Source organism: Rhodnius prolixus, unplaced genomic scaffold, assembly GCF_049639745.1.
Source record: "Rhodnius prolixus isolate KJV_2025 unplaced genomic scaffold, Rpr scaffold_2, whole genome shotgun sequence".
In the NCBI taxonomy this organism is placed as follows: domain Eukaryota; kingdom Metazoa; phylum Arthropoda; class Insecta; order Hemiptera; family Reduviidae; genus Rhodnius; species Rhodnius prolixus.
Window position 1 is genome coordinate 63322247 of NW_027411592.1, and position 26030 is coordinate 63348276.

The 26030-nt window shown below is 35.9% G+C and overlaps 2 protein-coding genes across 6 annotated transcripts in view; one reads left to right on the plus strand and one right to left on the minus strand.

Moving 5' to 3' along the window:
* Positions 1-26030, plus strand: part of hiw (MYC binding protein highwire) — a 305440-nt gene that overhangs the window by 32984 nt on the left and 246426 nt on the right. For all 4 annotated transcript variants that reach the window (XM_074120283.1, XM_074120285.1, XM_074120284.1 and 1 more), the window contains exons 29-37: positions 61-255; positions 575-781; positions 871-1005; positions 1290-1468; positions 1561-1798; positions 1889-2085; positions 5060-5358; positions 7996-8208; positions 8300-8444. In XM_074120283.1, coding sequence (XP_073976384.1) covers positions 61-255; positions 575-781; positions 871-1005; positions 1290-1468; positions 1561-1798; positions 1889-2085; positions 5060-5358; positions 7996-8208; positions 8300-8444 — 1808 coding nt within the window. The remainder of the gene's footprint in view (positions 1-60; positions 256-574; positions 782-870; positions 1006-1289; positions 1469-1560; positions 1799-1888; positions 2086-5059; positions 5359-7995; positions 8209-8299; positions 8445-26030) is intronic.
* LOC141450155 (uncharacterized) overlaps positions 13738-26030 on the minus strand; it is a 35444-nt gene continuing 23151 nt past the window's right edge. For both annotated transcript variants that reach the window (XM_074120296.1, XM_074120295.1), the window contains one exon: positions 13738-17212. In XM_074120296.1, the coding sequence (XP_073976397.1) occupies positions 15914-17212 (1299 nt within the window). In that variant the 3' untranslated portion in view covers positions 13738-15913. The remainder of the gene's footprint in view (positions 17213-26030) is intronic.

Below are 26030 nucleotides of genomic sequence, written 5' to 3' on the forward strand. Positions count from 1 at the left end.
TTACTGTTATCATTAATTTTTTGTAATTCAAAGTTTTACCATGTTAATAACTCTGTCCAGGTTGAAGGAGGTGGTTCTGGGACTGGATGGGCATTCAGAGATGTTCTGGACAGACTCCTGGATATTGTAACCATTCCAGTCAAAGAAGGATTGTACGACGCACCGCTGTCTTATTCTGGCAAACTCTCTTTTAATGCTTGTCACATACTGGCCAGAATTGTAGCAGAACTTGCTATATTTGCAAGTGGTACAACAGTAAGTTAAACTAGAGATTTTTTTTCTACCCCAGTAAAGTGTATAATAGAGGGTGGAATAAGATGAAAGCGATTAGCGTGACGTAGGCTATCGCTGGAAAAGAATGGTCACTTAGGTAACATCACTTGACTCCACTCCTAAGCACGAAGAAGCAAGAGACAGAAGAAAAAGATCAAACAAATTCTTGTCCTTCCCTGTTTCAAATCGTAGCAATTGCATTTTGATTCTGAACCAGCACTTTTTTCACGTATATTCCTCTACAATTTTTTAACTAACTAAATTCCTCCAGTCTAAACAGATTAACTTCCTTGTTCTTCAGGACGACATGGACGGCGCTTGTGGTCGTATGCTTCATGTTACACCGTCCAGATTCACTAGAACTAACCAGAGCAGGACTTGGAACACTGGAAATGGTTCCCCGGACGCTATTTGCTTTTCTGTGGATCGTCCAGGTGTGGTTGTAGCTGGTGTTGGCGTTTACGGAGGAGTTGGAAGTTATGATTATGAACTAGAAATGTTGGATGATGTGAGTAAATGCTAATGGACTCGGTAGAATTTAGGGTCTGATTTCAAAATGGGTTTCTATTTTAATTTTTTTTTTTCTGTATTTAACAGACAAACACTGGCTACGATCCTACACATACTCAACGCTGGAATAGTCTTCAAGTGACTAGAGGATCTTTTGGACCTGATGACTGCCTTGCCGATGATATTGCTGAGATTAAATTCGATTTTCCAGTATTTATTAAGGTGAGCAACAATATTTATTCTATTTGAGCGCACTGACACTTCCTCTTACGTCTTATAGAGAGAGAGGAAATAGTTCGATCGTATCTCAAAGGCAAGTATTTTAAGTCATGCTTAAATTTGGTTTGTCACTAGATCAAGTTGTCTGAAATCAGGAAGTGACACATTATTCGAGATTTTTTTTACACTTTTTTTGTGATTTTCTCAAAAACGTCTCAAACTATTTTCTTTAAAGTCAAATATATTTGATGCAAAAAAAAAAATCTTTGTTTAATTTTTTATTACAGGAAAATGTAAAATATGCGATAAGATTAAGAAACCATGGTGGCCGAACGAGCAACGGAGACGGAGGACTAAGCACCGTCAAAGGACCTGATGGAGTGGTGTTCACGTTTTCCACGTGTTCCCTCAGCTTTAATGGAACTACACAGACCAGAGGGCAGATCCCTTATATCTTGTACTACAGGTAATCTGGAACTAGTTCCTGTTTCTCTCATGAGCCATATAGTTTTTTCCCTCATCTTCATTTTATTTTTATTATTTTGTTTACAAAAACAGTAATCCTCAAGATTCGGAGACTCATGCACAGAATAAAGGTGCCATAGAATCACAAGCGAGAAGAATAACCTTGAATGTAACCTCGGCCATTGTGAATCGTTGTTCAGAAGTATTGGCCATGGGACGGGATGTTGACATTGTGGAAGCCTACGATTCACTCAGTTCGTCCACACTTGTTAGAATACTACTTCCGTTGGTTGTAGCAAATATCAGCCCGCTAGCTACATCAGATCCGAGAGTGAGTTTCACTAATCAATCACTAATTCTGCTACAACCACTTAAAATATAGAAAAAAATAACAATACAATTAATATGTTTTTCTTGCCAGAGTGCCGTCCAGGTGCTTGGTCTTCTACAAGAATTACTTCCTCATGTTTCTGCGCTGAATCTTACCCAACATGAAGCTTTCCAGTCGATATGCTCCGATGAGAACAGCCATGATCAGGCTGCTGTGACAACCTCAAATCATAAAGCTTGGGTTGAGAGTGATCATCCGTACAAACCTGCCACAGTTTCCAATTATAAGTAATAGCTTCTTTTTATATTCTCTTACTTCTAGTATCATATTATTTTTATATTAAAGAAGTGTTTTTTTTTTTATCAAATCAGTAATTTTTTTGTATTTTGTGTATGCTATATTAAGCTTTCATGCAAAATTAGCTAACAGAAATGACATTTAACTTTTAGGGTATTTACTTTAGATTTTCTCAAAAACGATTCCGTGGCATTGCTATAAACAAAATGATGAGCCCACAGGTGTACCAATCTAAGTTTAAAATAATTGTTAGCTATCTTCCAGAAAATATGGGAGAAACAGAAAAAAAAAATGGCATCCGATCAGATGCAGCACTCCCTGTTCCTGAATTCGATCTAAACCTGAGTATTTGAAGCTACAATAGTACTCCTTAACAAAAACTTACAGTTTAAAATGTTAAGTATAAGGGTTGCTTAAACGCCAAAAGGTACACAAATCAGCGAGTACCCAACATTTCATTAATACTTCATTAATATTTAAGTAATTCTACTGCATTAATTTTCATTATTAAGTTATTTTTTAGAATTTATTAGATATCACAGACCCTTATGCTGGCCATTTTCGTCTACAAAATATATGTTCAAGTAGCACTGTAGATTGACTGTAATATCTAGTTATTTATAATAATCAAACTATTAATTACAGGTTAAAAAGAAAAACGTTATAAGAAATAAAATAAAAATATGAGGCTAAAAAATTCAAAACCTTGTTTAAAAAAATGCTTACACCAACTTACATCAATGATTTTGTTTATATTATTTATTTATTTTTATTTCTTAAATAAAAATCGTCGGTTTAAGTTCATTCTTCGATTAAAGTAATTGCTATTTTATGAAGTAGTCAAACGTTTGTAATAATAGGTAATAATTATCTGGCTTTATTGCAAATAATATAGTTTTCTTCAATTACATTCTCCATCTAGGTGTTCTTCCCACAATGTTGTATATATGAAATATAAAGTAAATAAGATATGCATATATTTAGGACAGCTCATTATTCCAGTATTTTACTATAAGTAAAATTAGGGGGACTAAATTAAATTACAATAGAGAAATGAATAATTATTGTTTAATAATCTACTTGTTATTAACTGTGTGTTAATTGTGCTCACGAATATTTCGGTAAGACGAATTCAAGACAGTAGCCTACTCTAACTTTATCTTTACTTTAACATGCATGTACGTATATGTGATTTATCATAATTATAACAAAAAAATAATATAAATGAAGTGGTCAGCATAAGGGTCTGTGATATCTAATAAATTCTAAAAAATAACTTATTAATGAAAATTAATGCAGTAGAATTACTTAAATATTAATGAAGTATTAATGAAATGTTGGGTACCCGCTGATTTGTGTACCTTTTGGCGTTTAATCAACCCTTATACTTAACATTTTAAACTGTAAGTTTTTGTTAAGGAGATTTTTGTACCTTTTGGATAGATTTTCCTTTTTGTCTATTTTACAAAGTTACATATCTGCTTTACAGATTTTTTTTTAAAATTTGGAATAAGCAATTCTATCATTATAACCTGATAAGGTGTTAACTACCACTGGAGAGATCTTTTTAAAGAATGATTGTAGTTGCGGCTCCCAAACCATCCTCAATAACAATTTTTTTGAGAAAGCGTTTTGAATAACAATACGTATTTGTACGTAAATAGCAAAATTAAACTGCGATTTCAGTACTTCCTTTTAAGAGGATTAAGAAAAATAAACTAGGATCGCAGTACTTCTCCCTAAAAGGCAAAGAGGCAAAGATTTTGTAATCGAACAATTCATTGATTTAAATCGGTTCACTCATTGATAATTTAAACGATTGCAGTACTTCCTCTTAGTAGGAGCAAGAGAATCAGCAACGTAGAGGAGCTTTAACCACTTATTCGAGCTGAATTTTATCAAAATCGGACTAAGCGTTATAGAAATATTGGTAATAATAGTTTTAGAAAGGGCCTTATTTGGGTGGGGCGAACTCCCCTCCTTATGAGGCACGGTGCCGAGACTTTTAAAGTGCAAATCTGTATAAAATTTCGATTTGAATGACACTTCATTCATAAAAATCGGTTCACGTGTCGATAATTTGAAACGATTGCTATACTTCCCTTAACAAGTGTAAGAGCTGATCGCCGCTTTAATGTTACGTAGGGGAGCCCTAACCCTATCATCCTACCAAATTTTATCAAAATCGGGCCATGATTTACAGAGTAATTAGTAATAATAATTTTGGAGGGGGCCTTACATAAAGGGGGCTAACTCCTCTCCCATTCGATGTACAGCGTCGGGACCCCCAAAAGGCACATCTACATAAAATATTGAATCGAATGACACCTCATTCATGAAAATCGGTTCACGCGTTTAGGCGCTACGTTGTTTACAAAAAAGGTAACAACAAGAACAACAACAACAACAACAACAACAACAAGAACATTTTTTGAAAAAGCCGTTTTTGCTCATTTTCGGCACCTTTTTTCTCGAAACCTATTAGATCTGGGTGGTTGCAAAAAAATTACAGTTATAAAGGAGGGTTTGGAGTAAGATTTAAAGAAAATTTGGGAATTTTATCTTTTATAGAAAAAGAGAAAAAAATTGTCAAAGTTGGGTGTTTTTCGTGCAGTTTTTGATGGTCAACCCTTATACAACTGTCCTACCGGACAGTTTTAATCTAAACAATTTACTATAGTTCTTTGATAGAGTCTTTGGCCCTAAGTAGTGGTGGGCCGCCGAGAACATATTAGTGGGTCCCGTTTGGCGCATAATGTATTTTGTCTAAAATACAATTAGGAATTCAATATCTAATTGGAATTCCAAATTTAAAAAAAAAATCGGTTGAACGAAAATGCTAATTACGTATTAAATGTAGTAGCCATTATTACGCGTAAATTATAAAATCAGAAAAAGAAATAATTAATTGTAGTTAAAGAACTCATATGACTCACCCCATATTTTTCTGCTTTATTCCACCAGAGTCGTATTCCCTGATCAAGTACAATGGATGGCCATAGAATTCACCGCTGAATGTGGAACAGCCCAAGCGGAAGACTCACTACAGTTGTACATACCTGGAACCAGGCCGTCTGCAATGGTTGGTGATGATTACTTGGGTGCAGCTGGTGGAATAACAGCGCGTGCTGAAGATAAAGGAGCTGCTGCTGCTTGTGTGACCACCTTAAACGATGAACCAATATCTTTTCCATATTGGCCAGTCTTGCATAAATTCAGCAATAATCCAGCCCAGTGGCCACAGTCGGCTGTTGTTTTGCCCGGTATTTTAATATTATTATTTTTGTGGTATGGAAAATATCAAATACAAATTAATACCAAAGACCTTCATTGTTGTTTTCGTTCTTAACTATATTTAGAACGTAAAACTTTTCGTTAATTTTATGTTGGACTAGAGCAATAATATCTGTACAAGTAGCCAATGCCACCACAGGGCAGAGACAGGCGAAGGAGTTCATCAAGGACTATTCGCCAAAGCTAACTGCAGATTTAATCCGTCAAGGCGGCGTGGGGCTATAAGGATGATTGTAGGCTTATTAACCGGCCACTGCAGGCTCAGAAAACACATGCATCGCATGGGCCTGGCAGATGAGGCAGCCTTTTGTAGGTTCTGTCTGGAGGAAGAGGAGGAAACAGCACTGCACGTGTTGTGTCAGTGTAAGGGGCTTGTCTGGGCTAAGGATGTTACTTTTCGGGGAGGAAAAACCAAGGCCTGGTGAGCTTTACCCAAGATTCGCTTTCCAGAATTAAGAGTCTGATCAAACTGACAGGTCTGGAGAGTGAGCTTTAAAGTGCGGGGAGCCACAACAAATCCAAAGGGGTCGCAGTGGCGTAGGCCTTAAAGGCCGCCCTATTAGAATCTTAATCTTAACCAGTAGCCAATAGTATACCAATATTTAATGGTATAGTAGACAGAAGCTAAGAGCCTTTACCTAATTAGCATAAACCATAGCTATGTTTTGATCTATTATAACACATAACCTGTTCTTGTCAGTTAGAAGACTGAGAGGGCCTCCTTGGGAAATGCTAGAAGGTATACAAGTTTTTCTTTTCAGGAAAAGAAAATTCCTTAATTTCTTAACAGCTTCACATCTTTTGATTGACTTGTGCGACTCGTGTGTACCCCTGCCTGCAGTCGTCTGCAAAGAGATCCTACACTACAGACTTTGGAACGCCAATGCGTTACTTACTTAGTAATTATTGTAGTCTAGTTAGACCTAATAATTTTTTATCCAACGTTCCTGCAATTTCCTAACATACGAGTACTTATGCTTTGGCAGAGCTGGCTTAAAAAGGTGTAGAATTATTCTGCGAAACAGTTTCAAAGAGGTTTTCCTATCTGTTTAAATGAAGCTCTAGAGTGGTGGGAGCCACAATAGATCCCATATGGGTCGCCGTGGCGAAGGCCTTAAGATCGCCTTCCAAGCCCTACAAGAATCTAATCCAAGAGTTTCCTCATAATTCGTTCAGGCCAAGCATGTGCCAACCTTTCGTCCTAAATATCTAGTTCGCTGAAATAGAAAACTCCTTAGCTAACAAATCAGAATGGAGCCATCGTCACCATGTTCTATTTTTTAAAAAAACAAATTACGAGGGTCGTTTGAAAAGTCCGTGCAAAGTCAGTGAGATAGCACTACTGGCGCGTATGGAGGTTATTTTTAGTTAGTAGCATCTCTTGGAAGAACACACACCAAGTTTCAGCCAGATCGGTCTATTTCTTTGTGTTTGGCATTCGTTTGAATCGAGGAAGTCGAGTGATTTTCAAAAAATGAACGAAAAAGAATTTCGTGTGTTGATTAAACACTACTTTATGAAAGGCAAAACGCCTCAGGAGACTAAAGAGAAGCTTGATAAACATTATGGTGACTCTGCACCTTCGATTAGAACAGTTTATAAGTGGTTTCAAAATTTTTGGAGTGGCCATATGGGCACAAGTGACGCTGAACGTTCTGGACGCCCTGTTGAGGTTACTACTCCAGAAATCATTGATAAAATCCATGATATGGTGATGGATGACAGAAGAGTGAAGGTGCGTGAGATTGCTAGTGCTGTGGGCATCTCGAATGAACGGGTACATAATATTTTGCATCAACATTTGTACATGACAAAGCTATCCGCAAGATGGGTGTGCCGCGATTGCTCACGCTTGACCAAAAACCGAAATCGTGTGAAGTGTTGCAAGGACGGTTTGCAGCTGTTCCAGAAGAATTCGCAGGACTTTAAGAGTCGTTTCGTCACTGTGGATGAAACATGGATACATCACTACACTCCTGAGACCAAAGAACAATCTAAACAATGGGTTACCAAGGGGGAATCTGCGCCAAAAAAAGGCGAATACCGTTCCTTCGGCCGGAAAGATTATGGCGACTGTCTTTTGGGATTCGCAAGGAATAATCCTCATCGACTATCTGGAAAAGGGTAAAACTATTACAGGTGCATATTATTCATCGTTATTGGACCGTTTGAAAACCGAGCTGCAAGAAAAACGCCCACGATTGGCCCACAAAAAAGTCCTTTTCCATCACGACAACAGTTGCAGCTCACACCTCAGCAGTTGTGGTCGCAAAATTAATGGAAATAGGGTTCCAACTCGTTTCACATCCCCCCCCTATTCTCCAGACTTGGCTCCCTCGGACTACTATTTGTTCCCCAATATGAAGAAATGGCTGGCGGGAAAAAGATTTTATTCAAACGAGGAGGTGATTGCAGAAACGAATGGCTATTTTTCAGACTTGGACGAAGTGTATAAGCCTAAAAGGAGACTATGTTGAAAAATAAAAAAAGTTTACCCCAAAAAATTAAGTGGTTTTTATTTTTGCACGGACTTTCCAAACGACCCTCGTAATTTGTTTTTTTCACTGTTTTTAATTTTCTTTTAAAAATAATAATTATATTTCCAGGAAATGAAGTTGTATTTTCATTGGAAACTGCTTCTGACTATGTGAAAGATGATAAAGCCAATTTCTATGGTTTTAAATGTTTGGTGACCGGCTATGAATGGAATAATGAAACCTATGATGGTCTTAAATTGTTGGAAACTGAATTAGCATTTCTCGGAGGGATGTGTTCAGCATCACTTATTAAAAAGGATCTAGTGCTTCCACCTTCTTCGGGTAAGAAATGTTATTCAAGAATGCTTTTATAAGAAGTTTTTTTTTTTTTATAATGGTAGAAAAAAAATTGGAAATAAGTTTATATTTTCAGCGGATGAACTAGAAGAAGATATGGAAATTGTGGAAGAACTAGCACAGCAAGTCTACTCAAAACATTCGTCCCTTCTTGGCAAAGGTTTCGCGTTGGCAAATCCGCTCACGATCAACCAGGCTTTGGATGGTGTACTTCCGTACAGGTAGATCCGTTCTTTATTAGGTTTTTATTTAGTGTTTTTTTTTTTTTCAGCTGCTTCTTATAAACAATGCCTTCTTCATCTGAAGAAAAGTAGATGTTCCTACCATGAACCAAAATACGAGGTTTTACCCACAAAGTTATTATTTTTGCAAATATCTTTTTGAACGAAATAATATCATGTCATTGTCGAGAGTTAATCTTTAGAGTATGACGGAGAAATATATTGCCTACCCAAAGTACTGGGTAATTTTTAATTCCTAATTAGTGAAGGTTTACTTTTGGACGCCAACGTGCATTCAAACGCACTTACGTTGATGACCTTTACGTACTCAGCTTTTATTTATTTCCTTGTCTACATGTTTTGCATATTGCATAATAATTCTAATTGTGTAATTTTATTTTGCATATTTTTTTCTATCATCTTAGGTTATTGGCGCCCGGAGCTTTTTTCAGTGCACTGCCGGCCTCCGGACAGTGTTCTCTCGTTACAGACCACACTGTCCATCACTGGGCAGTGTGGTCTGTAAGAAGCTCCTAGGAAGAGAAAATCTAAGGGTCAGAAGCTGGATTCGAACCCGGGACCTCCGCGTGGGAGTCCAGTACGCTAACCGCATAGCTAATCCCTTCCTTGTTTATTATTTAGAATCTGGTTTTGAAATCGAGTATATTGTAATTAGAAGATTTGAATCTAGGCAACTAAAAGCGCGTAATAGAAATAAATAACATCACTCAGATTTTTAAAACTGTACACTACTCAGTAAAATGACCCTTTAGAGAGAACCTAGATCCTTCAGAAATGCCCTGGAAAAAAAACAAAATTCCTAGAAAACTGTGACAAATGAAATTTTCCATTTTCTTCAAACTCCGAATTTTAGCTCTGCACATTTATAATATATATATAGAATAGGAAAACCGGACATTCTATTGAAATGATACTTTTTAAAGGAAAAATCCTACTCTTTTCCTGTCCAGCCCTGACAGAATTCAGAAATGATCGATGTCTTTGCCTGATTTTCTTCAGACCACGATCAGTTTCAATTTTCGGATGTATTGTTTAAAGAAAACCATTGGAGCCATTTTCTCCGAAAAAAAAAAAATCCAATCTGTAAAAATTAGTTATTTCCCTTGTTGATATTGTTTGATTGCTAAGTTACAGTTAGATCTTCTGATGAGATCAATCAAAAAACATAAAATCTTAGCTTCCAGTGATTTTTTGAATCCTCAAAAAAGCTATTTCCGGCGAAAAATCGGAAATCTATCAAGATTTCAAGAATTTTCTTATAGAAACAGAGTAATCATTGAAAATGAATACAATTCTAAAACTATTTTTGGGCAAAACAGTTTATTTTTTTATTCATATGATTTTCATATTCTTATTTGATGATTTTTTTGGGTGCAATCATTAGATAAAAATGTAATCTGTCCCGGAGTACCTGCAAAGTGATTAATACAAGCTGTGATACCGAATGATTTACAGATAAAATGATCTAATTCTGTCAGGGCTGACTAAATCATTACATAAAACAACTCACCTTCTCATTCATTGTAATAAAATGAACAATTACTTTTTTTATTATCTTTTATTTTTTTCCTTTTAAAGGAGGGGGGCTTAATAAAATTTATTTATAGCTTATAAAAGTAATCGTTTAATTACTTTCAGGCAGGGCTTAACGTCAAACTACCAAATTAGGTGTCGTGGTCGGGGACGGAAGCTCATACTATACTATAAACCTTTTTTTTTTAACAAATAAAAAGTTGTCATACGCCAGGATTCGAACTGCTGATCTCCCACTCACAAAGCCACGCTCTTGACCATTAGACTTGAAACAAATGATTGTTTACTGTAGTGACGCTATGTTTGAAATACTCTTTTTAGACGACGGTTATGTCGCACTTATGTCCAGCTAGTTACGGATTAGCATACCCTTTAAATGTTTGACGCGATCTAACCACATTATTTTGTTGCACTTCTCCTAATATCATCTGTTATGGAAGCCAGATTCTGTAAATAAAGTAACATTTTTTTTCCATCTTATTCTGGAGAATGTCTTAGGAAGTTATCAGATATTCCTGAAAGCAGCTTTCACATTCTCGCCCGAAGAACAATGTGGAAATGCCGAGTAGGTCTTTGTGCCGAATTTCGGTTCCAAATTTGTTTCCTTTCTTCAGAATAGATGAGGAGATGTTCGTTTGTGGATCAGAACTTTTTCTACTTTACCTCTCATGTTGACAGGTGCTGTTGTCTGCTGGTATCCCGGACGAATTTATTTTTTTCTTTTTGGCAATGGCTTTCGCCATACGGCCAGCATCGTCTAGGTGCTTATCACTAGAATATCACTCTCTCCATTCTTATACATTCGCTTCACACATTCATCTCTCTACTATATACAACTATTTACATAAACCTTACAAATAATGGATGGATCAGTCTCTGTGCTCTTGCCATCCTTATTGCTTAACCTAAATTAAAATCAGGTAATCATTTTCTTCCATTCATTCTAATCGGCTATAACTTTTAAATACACTCATATTTCATTGCTAGCTCTGCTATAGATTTAAGCACATAGATGTTGATAGAGTATATTATGTCTTCGTAGCGAAAGGGTGTATCTAAATACCTGTTAATTTGTCGTACTACTAGAATAATTGCCGTGCTTAATGCATTATTCCAATTCGGGTTACTGTACGCAGAAGAAAACTTTAACTCACAATTACGCAATAGAACATTTAGGTAGCATTGAATATGCTTTATTCAATCAAATCTAAGAGCTTATTTTGTAAATATTTTGAGTACTTGTTGTTACTCTACGAACTTTGAACAAACACTCTCCATGAACAACCAGCTTTTTGTACCTTAAAATATAATTTTTCCATAGCGTAGAAATATTCATAGAAAGACGTAATATTATGGCTTTTATGAGATATTTTATTAAAATACCTACAGCTTTAAACTTAAACTTTTACATAAATGGTTCCTTCAAATTTAGCCTTAAATAATTTTCTACTCTGACAACTTTATTACCAACTAAATTACCTCATTATCCAATCTTTTCCGCTGCTTATTCGCCCTTCTTGTGAAAATCTGGAAAAATGAGGTTTAAAAAATAATAAACCACATTGGTATCTTTTATTTTTTTAAATACAGTTTTTTTTAAAAAAACTAAATTGGTATACAATTTACAATTTGAATTCGATAAGTATTTTTAAAATAAAAGTGCTGTGAAAAATGAGGTAGAATATAAATAGAAATCAAGAAGAATGTTTTAATCCAAGGTTGTACAGATCAGTGGTAAAACCATATTAATCAATATTTACAATTAATTTGAATACCTTGTTTCTTTATTTGACTAGCCATTGTTTAAAAACGAGAAAAATGGGTTACAGACTCTCTTTCTCTTCTATAAAATTTAAACATTTATTTAATTACGTACGTTAAACCAATTTTTTGTCTACACTTCATTCGCCATAACATCAACATTTTTCTATAGTAATTATTTATTTATGGCGAAACGTATACTTGAATATTTATAATATAAAATTTTTAAAATTATACATTTTAACTTTTTCTTCAAATCAGCTGTTTTTATACCAGTCATGTTATTTACAAATTAAGACGAACCCATGACTTGCATTGCTTTTTTTTTTAGTTTTTCTATTCTAGTATTGTTTATTAACTATTCTATTACTTTTACCTTAATTTGGCTCAGAAACAGCAGTCTTAGGAGGCTTTCTTGTCTTGAATGAACAAATTTTTGCTTTTATGAGAACAAAAATTGAAAACACAAGAAATAATTGTTTAGAAATATTACATTGATTTTTTACATATTGAGCTACTATTACACTGAATGATTTTTTTTTTACATTTTTTACAGACTCGAAGTTTCAATTTTTATTCACACGAACAGATTATTGTGGTTAATGATAGAACACGGAACATAACCTATGCCATGACTCAATTGCAGCCATCTTTTGGTTCGTCTTAAAATTCTTTGTAGTGGAGATCAGCTGATTTAATTCTTTTAACTTTTCCATTTGTTTTAATTACAAAAATTCAATCACATGGTCCCACTCTATTGTTTATGACCATTCAGTTAACATTTAATTCAATTCTCACTCACACTATTTACATGTTTACACATTGTACAATTTTATTTACAGGGATAAAATTACAATAAAAATTACATTTTTTTTGTTTTTTTTACTCTAAAATTAAATTACAACCTCACTCATTTCTTATTGACTAATTCTTACAGCCATACCTAGGTATTTCGGTGGCAATCAATTAGGAAGTGGTCAATGTACATTTACACTTATAATAATGAAAAGGTTAACAAAATTCTTAAACAAGTCATTTTTACTACAATGTTGCCAACAAAACTTCAGTGCTAATACCATCATTTTTAGGTTTGGGGGTAAGACAAAATTATCATTTAATCAGATGTGATATATTTTTTTTGTAATGAACACCGGTAAGGATTAACATACTCTTATCCGCACATATGGGCCTCTACGTCACTATCAGACATCAATTCTTGTCATCAAAAGCTTGCGCGTCAGTGGATGATGTTAGTTTGTTGCTGGTGCCGATCTTTCACGAGCATTCTTGCAATTTACTTGCTTAAGCGTTGACGATTTCCTTTTCTTTTAACTGTTCAAACGCACCCGACATTATGCGGGAAAAAAAACCCGGAATGATAAGCTGGCCTATGTCTAATGGGCCGGTTGTACCACGCATGCGCAGTAAACTGTAAAATTTATACGTCAGATAAAGCTTTTTTTTTTTTTTAACTGGGATTGCAGATGACGAAATGCAAACAAATCTTGAGGTTAATATGAAAAAAAAAAAATAATAATAATTATTTTAGTTCAAGTATTATTTACTGCCTCTTAGCTCGTGTAATCTCGTGCAGGTGTTATTCTAGATTGCGTTTTATCGGGAAAATTCATGTTTTGACGTCCCATTAGTTCGAGCAAATCGCAGAACGTTTGATTTAGACGCCATAATGGGGAGCCAACAACTAATTAGCCAAAACCGAAAAGTGTCACTTTTACCAAAGTTTTAAACAGTTCCAATGATTTTTAATTTGCATTAAATCATAGATGTAGATCTGTTTTTCTTTGGTCTTTATTTATTTATTTTTAAGAAAACTTTATTTAAGCGGGGAACGGAAACGGAAATAAGGCTTGATCCGTGTTATAAAAACCAGGCAACCATGCTCGTTTGAAACTGGCTTTAAGTTTTAACAGAAATTCAGACTTATTCTGAATTGGTGGAGGACACTAGATTTTTTGTCAGGCTCTCAGCTGCGCCCAAATTATTAGAAATAAGCAGAAATTCAAAATGCATGATACAAAGAGTTGTAATACATCCACGGCTCATTTTTTGTCACTCATACCGTGTGCAATTATTACATTTTATTAAACATTATTATTATTTTTTACCAAAGTTATTAAAAGACAACATTTTTTTAAAAAAAAAAAAAAACTTCGCTCTATAATTATTTGTTAATTTAAATCATCTTTTTTTGATGTTGACATTATATTTTTTCAGAATTAAATGCAAAATTATTATTTCAAAAACATTGTATACAGTAACAGTTTGATTAGAATAACCGTAATAACCTGTCATATACTAGAGTGCGCTTTTTTTTTTTGACTGACGACAATTATTATATATTTTTTATCTACACTCTCACTACAGTTATCTTATGTACACAATTTTATATCACCTAAGCTCAATGTGACTATAAAGAAGGCACAGAGTTTATTAAAAAAAAAAAAAAACTATATAAAAAAAAATCCATCTTTTTTTTGTGCCTAAATTTTATTCGATATATTATGAGATCGATTCATTTTGTTGATTTTGTTTACTAGTGTTTTCCATCCCTTTTTTTTTTTGTCTAGTCTTTATTAATAATTCACATTTAGGCCCTTTACATTTTTCTCTGTATACACTCACTTTCCCTAAAATATTTTTTATTTTTTTTAAAATCCTACGGGCATGCAGAGGAATTGGTTGATCAGTTAATGCAGAATCGAAAAAAAATCTGCTCCCTTATTGATTTAGTGTATAAAATCGATTATCATGTTGTTTTACATTTTTTACTTATTTATTTTTCAGCACCTTTTTTTCTTTTTATTGACCATACAAAAAAAAGAAAAGAAAAAAAAAAATTACGTGTGAGTAATGATAAAAGAAATCACTTTCAGCGCTAGTGATGAGAATTTCTTTAAAAAATCACTTTTTCAGCGCTAGTGATGCAAAAAAATTTAAGAAATCACTTTTTCAGCGCTAGTGATGCAAATTTTTCTCTGTATATTTTAAACACTTTTGCGTACTCAAAAGTGAATACAGTTTTATCTTAAGAGTTTTTTTTTAAATCTTTTTTATAACTTAATGACTATTGAATTTCAAAATTAATTTTGTTCAATTATTTTATGCTTGGTTTACAGTTTTTCAAATACTATATTAGTTTTTGTTTTTTATTTAATTTGTTTGCTTTCTGGTTTTTGATTGGAGGAAATATTTTTATTTAATTTTAATTTTTTTAGCGATTACTAAGTAGAAAATAAATTTAGCGAATTTGTTACATTGGCCATATCTTGAAAAACCTCGTATCTTATCAGCCTGTTTTGAGATAGTGATACTTTTGCGTTGATAAAGTTGAGGGCAAAAGAAAATTATTTTCTTTGAAATGCTGTGTTGGTGGGATTACTTATACACGATTTTTCTCTTACTATTAGTTCTTGTAGGTGATGAATTTTCTTCAAACACGGAATGTTTAGGTTTTTTTTTTTTTTTAACATCATATTTGAATTTCTTTTAGAGTTATTAAATATGTAATAAAACCCCGTAAAATAAAATGAAATGGTAATTTAGTGATGACCCTAATTTCAAATGCTAATTTTTTTTTTACAGCCTTGGACTTTTATGTGAGCGATTAGCTTTTCAAGGAAAAGACTTGTTATTGAATTTTAAAATGAACCCTAAAATTGTGGCAGTATTTTATCCCTTAATTGACAGTAATAGTGAATTGTGAACTGTAACTGACTGGAGACCGGAAGTGCAGTAAGAAAAGGCTCAGGGTAGCCAACTTCTGTTGATGCAACTTTAAAAGTCACTTGATTTCCTCAATTTTCTTCAGCATTGCACTAGGATAGTTGACCCTCTCAATATTAGCCTTGTTCAGCCATTAAAAAAAGGAAAAAATGCTGATAAAAGAAGCATGACTCCTTGCGGAAGTGCCACTTTACGTAGTCGATTTTCAGAGAACTTCCTTCAAACTTGGACACTAATTGTGCTTACCGTACAAAGCTACAGTTGTTAGCAATATTTGATTATGACTTGGAACATTCGGGATTTTAAGGAAATCTGTTGGTTCAAACCTGGATTAAGAGAAACCTGATTTTCACCAATGAAAGGGCGTCTTTAAAAGTGAACATAAAAAATGGCGCTAGATTTTTCCCAAGTTAAATTGGTTGGGTGACCGCTTGTGGTGGGACATACTCTTTGATTGGTTCGACTCTTTCTTCGATCACGTGTAGTTCCGTTTCACGATATGTTTTTCCTTCAGGTATAATGATAACGTGATTACTATGGGTGGAATGTACGGACAGACGATTCTGTGCGTTGTCGTTAGTCGGTACGTTCATGTATCGTCGCGCGTGTCTTCTAAACAGATAGAACCCAAGACTGCACAATCCGATCAGCACAATCAAGGTGACTATCAAAACGGAGACAATCCAATAAACTCGGGCCGCACTGTGCGCGCAATGTCTTCGCTGGAAATCTTGCACTACTGAGTCGATATTTTTACGATCATCCTTTGTACACCACATCAGTCTGGTTAGATCGATTGGACGACTGCCGTCCGTATATTTGACTAGTCGATCTGTCCACAGTTTTATGTCATCACATGCACATAGTTTGTCCAAGACTATACGATCCAATTTTGGTGAAAGACCAGTATTATTAAACAGCAGGGCATAGTCCTCGAACTGTTTCAACGTGTTATTCTCAAAGATTAGATCCTGTCGGCCAGACCAAGACAGATACGTGGAGTCTAGGGTGATGCCAGCAAACGCTCCATGCGAGACTTGTGGCAATATATTGTCTTCTATGAACACCGGTCCATGCGTGTTGACACGAAACGCTTCACTGTCCAAATTCTCGATAATACAATTTTGTATTTTAAAGATTGTTGGTCCGTCAATGCGAAACGCACTACTTCGCATATATCCAAAATGGACATTCTCGAATTTCAATCCCTTCTGGATGGTGATCCCGATCAGCGAATAACTTGGCAATATGTCCACATATCCGCCGTTGATGATGAACGCGTCCAGTATGAACTTCTTGAAACTTTGCGGTTCAATACTCTTTATATCACAGTTTTTAAATTCAATTTTCTCAATGCCGGCTAAATTAGAAAAGGCTAAAGCTCGTACCTTCGCTATGGAAACATTCTCAAATTGTATACTATTTATACGGCCCTGAAACGCTTCACTAGGTATCATTGGTACAGTAGTGTTCACAATCCGGATGTTGACACCAGGATTTGTGTAGGTCTCTAGGACTCTGGTCGTGTCCCACTTGAACGCTTCTTCCTCGATTTCCAGGTGTCCTATATTTTCTAGATTTACTTTGAGCAATCCTTTCATACGTAGGATGGCGCCTTTGGTAACCAATACTTTGTTACATCTTTCGACCTTGATCGAGCCGGACAATTCGGGTAGGTGGTCGAAGCCTTGAGCTTTTAGCACTATCGTCTGAAACATAAAGATAGAAGTGTTGTACTTCAAAATTAGTCCGTAAAAATAATCTGCTTTTAACCCACACACCACTTGCTCTTACTACTATTCTCAAGGTTCGAACCCACACACCTCTTGCTCTTACTACTGTTCTCAAGGTTTGAACCCACACACCACTTGCTCTTACTACTGTTCTCAAGGTTTGAACCCACACACCACTTGCTCTTACTACTGTTCTCAAGGTTTGAACCCACACACCACTTGCTCTTACTACTGTTCTCAAGGTTCGAACCCACACACTACTTGCTCTTACTACTGTTCTCAAGGTTTGAACCCACACACCACTTGCTCTTACTACTGTTCTCAAGGTTCGAACCCACACACCACTTGCTATTACTACTGTTCTCAAGGTTCGACCTCACACACCACTTGCTCTTACTAATATTTTCATGGTTCGAACCCAAACACCACTTGCTCTTGTTACTGTTTTCATGGTTCGAAAACCCAAACTTTCCCTTTAAACTCCGTCTTTGGGAATGGACGGCCTTAGTGCGTTACGAAAGTGGGATAAATGACCCCGTATCGGTCTTTCCTTTCCCTGTAAAGTCCCCAGTTCAATGTAATGTACGTCCTCTATCTTGTACACAGGTTATACGAGTTGGATGAAAGTTTTTTTTATATATATATAGAAAACTCCAGGAACCGGAAATACAAGTTCACAATTTTTTTGAAATTTTTTCTTTCCTAAAAGTGTCCATTTCGGTGAAATTGTAGTAACAGGAAGTCGTGTGAGTTACCAAATTGTTTTTAACATTTATTGGCCAGAATAAATGGAGGAGACCAAATTTTCCAGTGTATGTGCAGTGTTACCCTAGTTTTACACGCATTTTAGGTATTTATTTTGTATCAGGTCAACCGCGATAAATATAGTAAAGAAATACATACGCCCTAACTCTCCCCCCTCCCAAACTGTGGCGGGAACAAAAAACAAATTCAGCTACGTCATGAATATTTAGGTCTGATTAAATTTGCATGATACGGCAAGTTGAGCGGCGGGAGGGGGGAGGTACGGAGAACAAACAAAACAAAAAAGAGAATCGCGTCTGCGCATGTGCGGTGAGTAAGCGAACGTTTCTCCCTCTCTTTCACCCTCATCTCTCTCTCTCTCTCTTAGAATTAATTCGTTCGGGTGGGGGTATAAGGGATGGAATAATGTTTCTATAAATCTTTGATTGGTCCAACTGATGGTGATGGACGAATAATATTTATTTTGGTCTTCTTGCCTCCAGTCGTGGAAATTTTGGCTTTCCGGGAAAACTCTTTCAGCGGAAACATCCTTTTTCAGACCCTTAAAGTAACGTTAATTTGATGTTGGTCTGTTTGTATTATTTTATACCTCTTACTTCCGGGAATTGATTATACGATCGATACATATTACATGCATATAATATACCAAGTAATTAATTACATAAAACGCAACATTAATTTATAATAGATTTTCTTGGGAAAACGGCTTTCTTCGATTTTCTGTAAACTTGGAATTTCATTATCGGCTAAACCGGAAGTGTGAAATTTTTAAAAAATAAAAGTTGTAGACATGAGTGTGTATGTTAATGTTGCTGTGATAATAACACGAAATATCAAATTTGAATTGTTACTAGTGCTGAGGATATCTTGAAACATTCACTTCCGGTGGAAAATAAAGGAGCCGAAAGATCAAATTTGGCGGGAATGCTGTTCACTAAACCTTTTTAGTCAAGGATTATAGAGCAGGGGTCCCCCAAACTACGGCCCGTGGGCCGCACTTCCGGAAGGGGCATCTCTTTCACTTGGTGGTGGTCAGTGAGAGGAGCAGCACTATATGTGGCGGTGCCGCAAAGCCCTCTGCGTCGCTCATGTACAGTACTACTTCCGGTGACGCGCGGGACTCACGCAGAAGTAGGGAAGAAAGGCAAAGCACTATAACTAAACCGGACATTGGACCATCTCATTATCCAAAAGCAGGCCCATAGTTCCACACAGAAATACTGGGCAGTTTGGTGATTTAAATTTACTTGTTCTTTATTTGAAATATTCTATTTGTTCCCGTTTTTTTTACTTTAAAATAGTTTGTTTTATAGTCCGGCCCTCCAACGGTCTGAGGGACAGAGTGAACTGGCCCCCTGTGTAAAAAGTTTGGGGACCCCTGGATTAGAGGGAGAGCAAAATATTATCCTGTCTCTCTCTCTCTTATTAATTTAATGAAATTCTATTGGTCATATTTTGAAGCGAGTGTTACAGCTTTGGCAATATTAGCCCAGCCGGCTTTGCATCATTAGGAGGCCGTGAAGGCAGCGCGATCAGCTGATGTGTGACGTACGTGCTCGCAGTACGTGTTGGGTGCGCGCGCTAGTGCACTATGACCCAGTTTGCAAATCAAACTGAACTGGCCGCGTGTTGTCTGTCAGTATACTTGGAATCAATCAATTTGTAGCGCTAATCTCTCCTACTGTTGCTACCATCACGGATCTCCCACTTCCGCTTCTTGTATAGGACGACATGCTTGTCTGGTGCAACGATCTTTGTGCAACGAGGGATGATGTTACAATGTTATTGTTTTTGGTCCATCTAAAGTCCACCATTTTGTATTCACCAATATTTTGTAAATATTCTTTCACCTGTCAGCCATCTTTGTTTGTGCAAAGTTGTAGAGAATGAATCAATTTGAGGAACTGTTAGCGTTTGATCAGTGATTGTTTTGATAAAGGTTATCCCGAAGAACTTTCTTTTTTACTTTCTTGAACCACCGGAAGGGGATGTACTGAGGATTCCAGCTGATTTTCTGCTTAGTAATAATGAGTTAACAGGTTGATGACTCCGTTGGTAGGAATGGACTGGCTATCCTAGGGGATCTTTGGGTATATCCCTGCCTAACAACACTTTACATTGACCATTACATTTTTTCCTACTTCTGATCCGTCTAATGTGCCAGTTCCACCAAGGTACATGATGGATCTCACTGTGGGATCAAAATAACATTAAACAGGGAGTTAAGCAAATTGACTGAAAGTGGCGATTTACAACGAATAGATTTTCAAGATTTTCTCTAGAACGATTTCCTAGAAAGTTTGCGTCTACATGCATCCGCAGGCCTATAACTTATTCTAAATACATTTTCAGTTCAGGAAACTTTATGCAAACGGGTATTTTAGGTATGGTTACCAAAAAAGCTTAAGCTTCCTAAGTTAATCTGTGTTGTACTGTACCATTTACCGCACGATTCTCCAAAGTCTTATCTTATTTATGGACTTAAGTTATCACAGAAAATCGTATTTTTAGTTCGACTTAAAAAACAAAAAAAAAAATGAACTGGCCAAAAAAATGTAAATAATAAGCTAGAATGCTGAAAGAGGATGCTGTGTATCCTTAGAGCTGCAATCTGTCGTCCACTCGCGGCAGCCCTGGATATAATCATCCATTACTGGTGGCCCATGAGTCTTGTAAGAAGATATTTTTGTTCACAATATCAAGTATGGCAGTGGATAATGGAGATAACGATAAAAAACACCCCGCTGCAAGTCAAGACAAGCTCTTATCAGTCCTGCGTACACGTTCATGGTGTGTGTCTGTATGTTTGAACTAAGATAAGATAACCGTGTATTGTTCTTATTAACTGGTGATTAAGCAGTACGAGTATTTGCAAATATATGACACATGTTTAGTTTATTTTAATACCATGTGAAAGGTTTCCTGGAGCTTGCCAAGAAGTATTGGATTATATCAAAGCTTCACATCTGGTCTGAATCGAACCGATCTGTAGGGAATAGTGGATGGGCAAGTAAGATATTCCCTAGGGATTGCACATCCAACTTCTAAACCTGCAAATATAGATGCAGCTTTTTTCTCCTGTTGGGATTTCCGGTGATTTAGTTCTTTAAACAAAGTAAGAGAGGTTTTCTTAGCGCACAGATGGTTACAAAAAAAAAAAAAAGAAGTCCGTTTTGAAACTCTACCGAATCCTCAGGGTGGTTATTGTTAATCTCGAGAAGATTTACTAACTATTAGGTTAGCTTACATTACTAGGGGACTTTTGTGGGAAGCTTGACTTGTAGCAGGAAATAAGTATTTTAGCCTGAAGTCTACCCGCAGATGGACCAATCATGTTTTTAACAAGATATTTGAGAATATGGGCGCTTCGTGTTTGCCCACACAATTAGAGATCTCTTAAGGGTACCGCCATATTTATATTTGTCTCGGTGACGTGAGCAAACCACTTGAAGCTGTTTATCCGGAACAAATAGAAAGCTAGTTTTTAGTTTGGCTCTTTCTATCTTCTTCTAATTTTACTCGTTGAAATATTGTTAACTATTCCACTTTCAATTTATAGTTCTATGATGCTTTTGAAAGTGATTCTAAAAAGTTATAAAACTGCACACAAGGCAGTGAATAGTTTAAATTAAAAATCAGCTGCAAGCTTTTTAGATTAGCATCTCTTAAAATTTGTTTACATAGCGAACTATCTAATGCATTACTATATCATCTCCAAGACAGACGTTTTGAAACTTGCTTACTCAGACTGCTAAATCAGTCTATTCCTAAATAGATACACGCGTTGTCTTAGCAAATATCGGTATAGCCATCTTTTTTATAACAATTTTTCAAGTTGTACTTTTTAAATATTTAGTCATTTTATGGCAAAATTGTTTTAGAATGTGTCCGCCACACTAGCTTAAGGCTTTACATCTATCAAATTAGATTTAGTTGACGCAGGCGACTGGCAAATGTACTTTACTATAAATTTTGTCATATTAAGCTTTGAATAAAATCGTAAGACTAAGACTGGTAGTGGAAGTCATTACCGCAAAAAGCTCTTAGCTTAGCATGCCTCGGTTATTCCATAACAATAACAACAACAATAATAATAATAATAAGGGAAGGGATTAGCTATGAGGTTAGCATACTGGACTCCCACGCGAAGGTCCCGGGTTCGAATCCAGCAGCTGACCCTTAGATTTTCTCTTCCTAGAAGCTTCTTACAGCTCACTGTCCGGTGATGGACAGTGTTGTCTGTAACGAGAGAACACTGTCCGGAGGCCGGCAGTGCACTGAAAAAAGCTCCGAGCGCTAATAACCTCAGCTGTTGATGCGCTAAAAAAAAAAAAAAAAAAAAAAAATAATAATAATAATAATAATAATAATACCAATAAAACGCCGGCATAAAAAACTTGTGAACCTGGCGAGAAACAATCACTAAATGTTCGGACTTTCACCCACTTTCTTTTACTGTAATTCTAATACTAGAATTCTAATGCTGTAATTCTAATACTTTAATTCTAACCCTGCACTTCTAAGATGTAATTCTGATACTGTAATTCTAACCCTGTAATTCTATGCTGTGATTCTAATACTGCAATTCTAATTCATTAGAATTAAAACATTAACTGTAAATCTAACGCTGTAATTCTAATACTTTAATTCTAACCCTATACTTCTAAGATGTAATTCTGATACTGTAATTCTAACCCTGTAATTCTATGCTGTGATTCTAATACTGCAATTCTAATTCATTAGAATTAAAACATTAACTGTAAATCTAACGCTGTAATTCTAATACTTTAATTCTAACCCTATACTTCTAAGATGTAATTCTTATGCTGTAATTCTAATACCGTACTTCTAATTTAGGATTTTTTTTTTAAAAAAAAAACTAAAAGTGTTGTATCATTTAAATGGTAGGATAGTTTAAGACTATGTGCTAAGTAGCACACTTTAACAAGCAGCCATTGCAGTTCGGTAATGGGCGTAGACGCTATGAAAATTCCAACTTTTGATTGGCCAATCCAACCGCCTATATTTCACACCTCTAGCTCTGCCATCTGATTAGTCCAATAGTTTAGCACTAATTATTTCTTAGAAAAATATAGTTTAGAATTTTTTTTACTAATTTTTCCCTTGTAGGTTGATTTGATAAATTATGAGATTATGCAATAAAATTTTTTAAATGAAAATATCTGTTTAATTGTGTTCATATTTATTGATTTATCTTATTTATACTTTGGGAAAAAAAGAAAATAAGGTCAATTTGTGTGATTTTTATGGAAAAATAATGAAAAATCAAAGGCCGGTAGCGGAAATTGTAGCGTTTTAGTTTAAAGTTAAAAAACGGGTTATAAACATGCTGATCAGCGCCTGACGTCCTAACTAAAACTTGAGACATTCTAAAGACACGTGTAGATTTAACGAATACACGTGCTCTTTGCTCAGCAACATGTTTTCAATTAGTCACGCATAATTTTTGTAACGTAAAGAAAAACCTTGGTCTTGGTACATATATTTGGATTCTGTAACATATGTCTGCATGACTGACTATGCTGCCAAGTTGCCATTTAAAAATTTTAACTTGCAATACCCTCGTTAAAAAAATTCATGGGAGTTTCATGGTTGGTATTTGGGGGGGGGATACAAAATCGGGAAATTTGGTTGAAGCATTGTTGTGCTGTTGGCAGAACTGTGGAACAAACATGGAGCGTTATGCAAAATTACTTTGTGATTTAGAAAACATGGTGCTGATAGAACTTGCCCTTTTTTTTTAAAAAAAATGGCAACCTTTGTAAAACCAAACAAAGATTAGAATTCTAATAAAATAATAGTTTATAGATGGAAATTAAGTCCTGTAGGAGCTCACTGTCCGGTAATAGATAGGTTTCTGTTAAGGAGACCGGCAGTGCATTGAAAAGAAGTTCCGGGCGCCAATAAGCTCAGATGTCGTCGCGCCTAAAATACAAAATAAATAAAAGTAAACAAGACAAAAAAAGAGGTAACCAATACAGCGCATGAGCGTGGCAATGCTCGTATACTCGGCTACATTATTATAACACATGTAATCTAGTCGACCAAGAAGATGGTGCCCCTCACTTGGCAAGATATTCCCTTGTGGTAACCACAGGAGTTTTAGCTTTGGAAGAGAACTCTAGGCCCGGGCCTCTATGCTAATGGTTCACAAAGTGGAAGATATCCCCTACGAAGGGAGGCTGCCTCATACCTGACGGTACTTTATTCTCTAACTATGTCGTGTGTGTGTGTGTGTGTGTGTAGCAACTTTCAAAAGCATGGGAAACTTCCTTCTTGCTTTCTTTTTCTCATCCACCGGTGGTGAAATGAACTCTCCTTTATATTTTCCACCGCGTTGTGGAAGTCCCCATAATGTTTTTCTTACTTTATATAATATTATATACCAGTAAACTAAGTGGAAAATTCCATGCAGAACATTGTGGTTGAAACAAGAAAATGGGGAAACTGAGAAAAGCAACAGGCTCTCTGGTATTTTCTTGTTCGTTTACCTCCCACCCCCTTTACCACCCTTTTTTCCCGGTGGAAATCCTTAAAAAATATTAATATTCCACTTTTGAAAGGTGTCCACCATCTTAGGAGATTAGGTGTCTGCTTGCAACCAAGCTAGAAAGCGGAATAGAACGCAAAGGCTAGGGTGGGATATCACATTATACCAGCTGTCTCCAAACAATTTTGTGACCTTAAGATCTAGGGAAACCTGGATGAAACAGATGAAGAAGTATCGAACGGTAAAAAAAAACCGAATACTTGCAGGTAAAAAAGTTTTTAAAAGAGATTTAGGCAGGGAGACGTGAAGTTCCTCTCTGTAGGATATCATTGTTAGTGGTGCTGACTAAGGCACGCTCGGCTGGTCCAGTGATCTTACCTAAGGATATCCAATACTGTGATTAAGAATTCTGTTGAAGGGATTGGACGGACTGTGTACCACTTCATGAGTTCGATGTACCCATATTTCAACTTCGGAGATTTGGAGTTCAGTATATCTTAAAACATCGTAGACAAAGCGTAAGGCTGGTTTCAAAAGAAATCAGCTGGAAAGATTTTTTCTTTTTTGAGAAAATTCCGGAAAACATTAAGAAAATAATTAGAAACATTTTTACAGGAAGCTTTAAGCTAAGGGAGAAGTGTAGTTAAGCTCTCCTATAACTTTCTGCTGTAGTGTAAGTACAGTTCTATCACCTGTTATGAGCCAAAATTCCAACTTCGGAGACTATTCCACTGGAAGTACTTCCGTACAGTATAGTTTCTTTATTCTAGTCTTCTGTAACGTACCAAGCAGTCTTTATTTGATTTTCTTTGGAACCTGGACGGAAGTAAGTACGACTACAACGCACTGCAGCCACTAGGTGGTTTTACAATAAACTTATTTAAAATTGAAATCTTTTTAGTAAAATTTCTACTTTTCAAGAAAAATGTAATTCTCCTGTCACAGAGTTTTCTCTTTTTCTTGAATATCTTCATTAAATTTGGCCATACACAAAGCCATTGTACATTTTCCAAAAAAGGAAAAGTTGCCCTTTACAATTATAACCAGTCTGTTTTTGTTTGAAATGCTTGATGTTCTTTTAATTCCTCAGTGTAGGAGGGCTGTACCTCCCCCTCGTGTCCCTGAACATGTACAGGACATATGATGCTAGTGGCTTTGTAGCCTGGCTTTAAGAGAGATAACACGAGAAGAGGATCCCTGAAAAAAAAAGACAAGGAGAGTTTCATGCAAAAGGGAAGAAAGAATAGAAACCTCTACTTCCTCCCTTCAAAGGATGTTATACGCAGAGAGGAACCCCCCCCCCCGGGTGACAGATTGTTCGGGTATCTCTGAGACTTTCCTACTTGGAGAGTGAGAAGGCTTACTGTGTGGCTCTGACTGTCGAGCGGGTGGTACACAATTAAACAATACCTCATCCTTCCTCCTTCTTCTTTGCAAACAGCCAACAAACAAGACATGGCAGGAGCGGTTCGGGGGGGCTTTAAGGGTATCATGCTTCAACGCCTGCTTTTTTTGGCC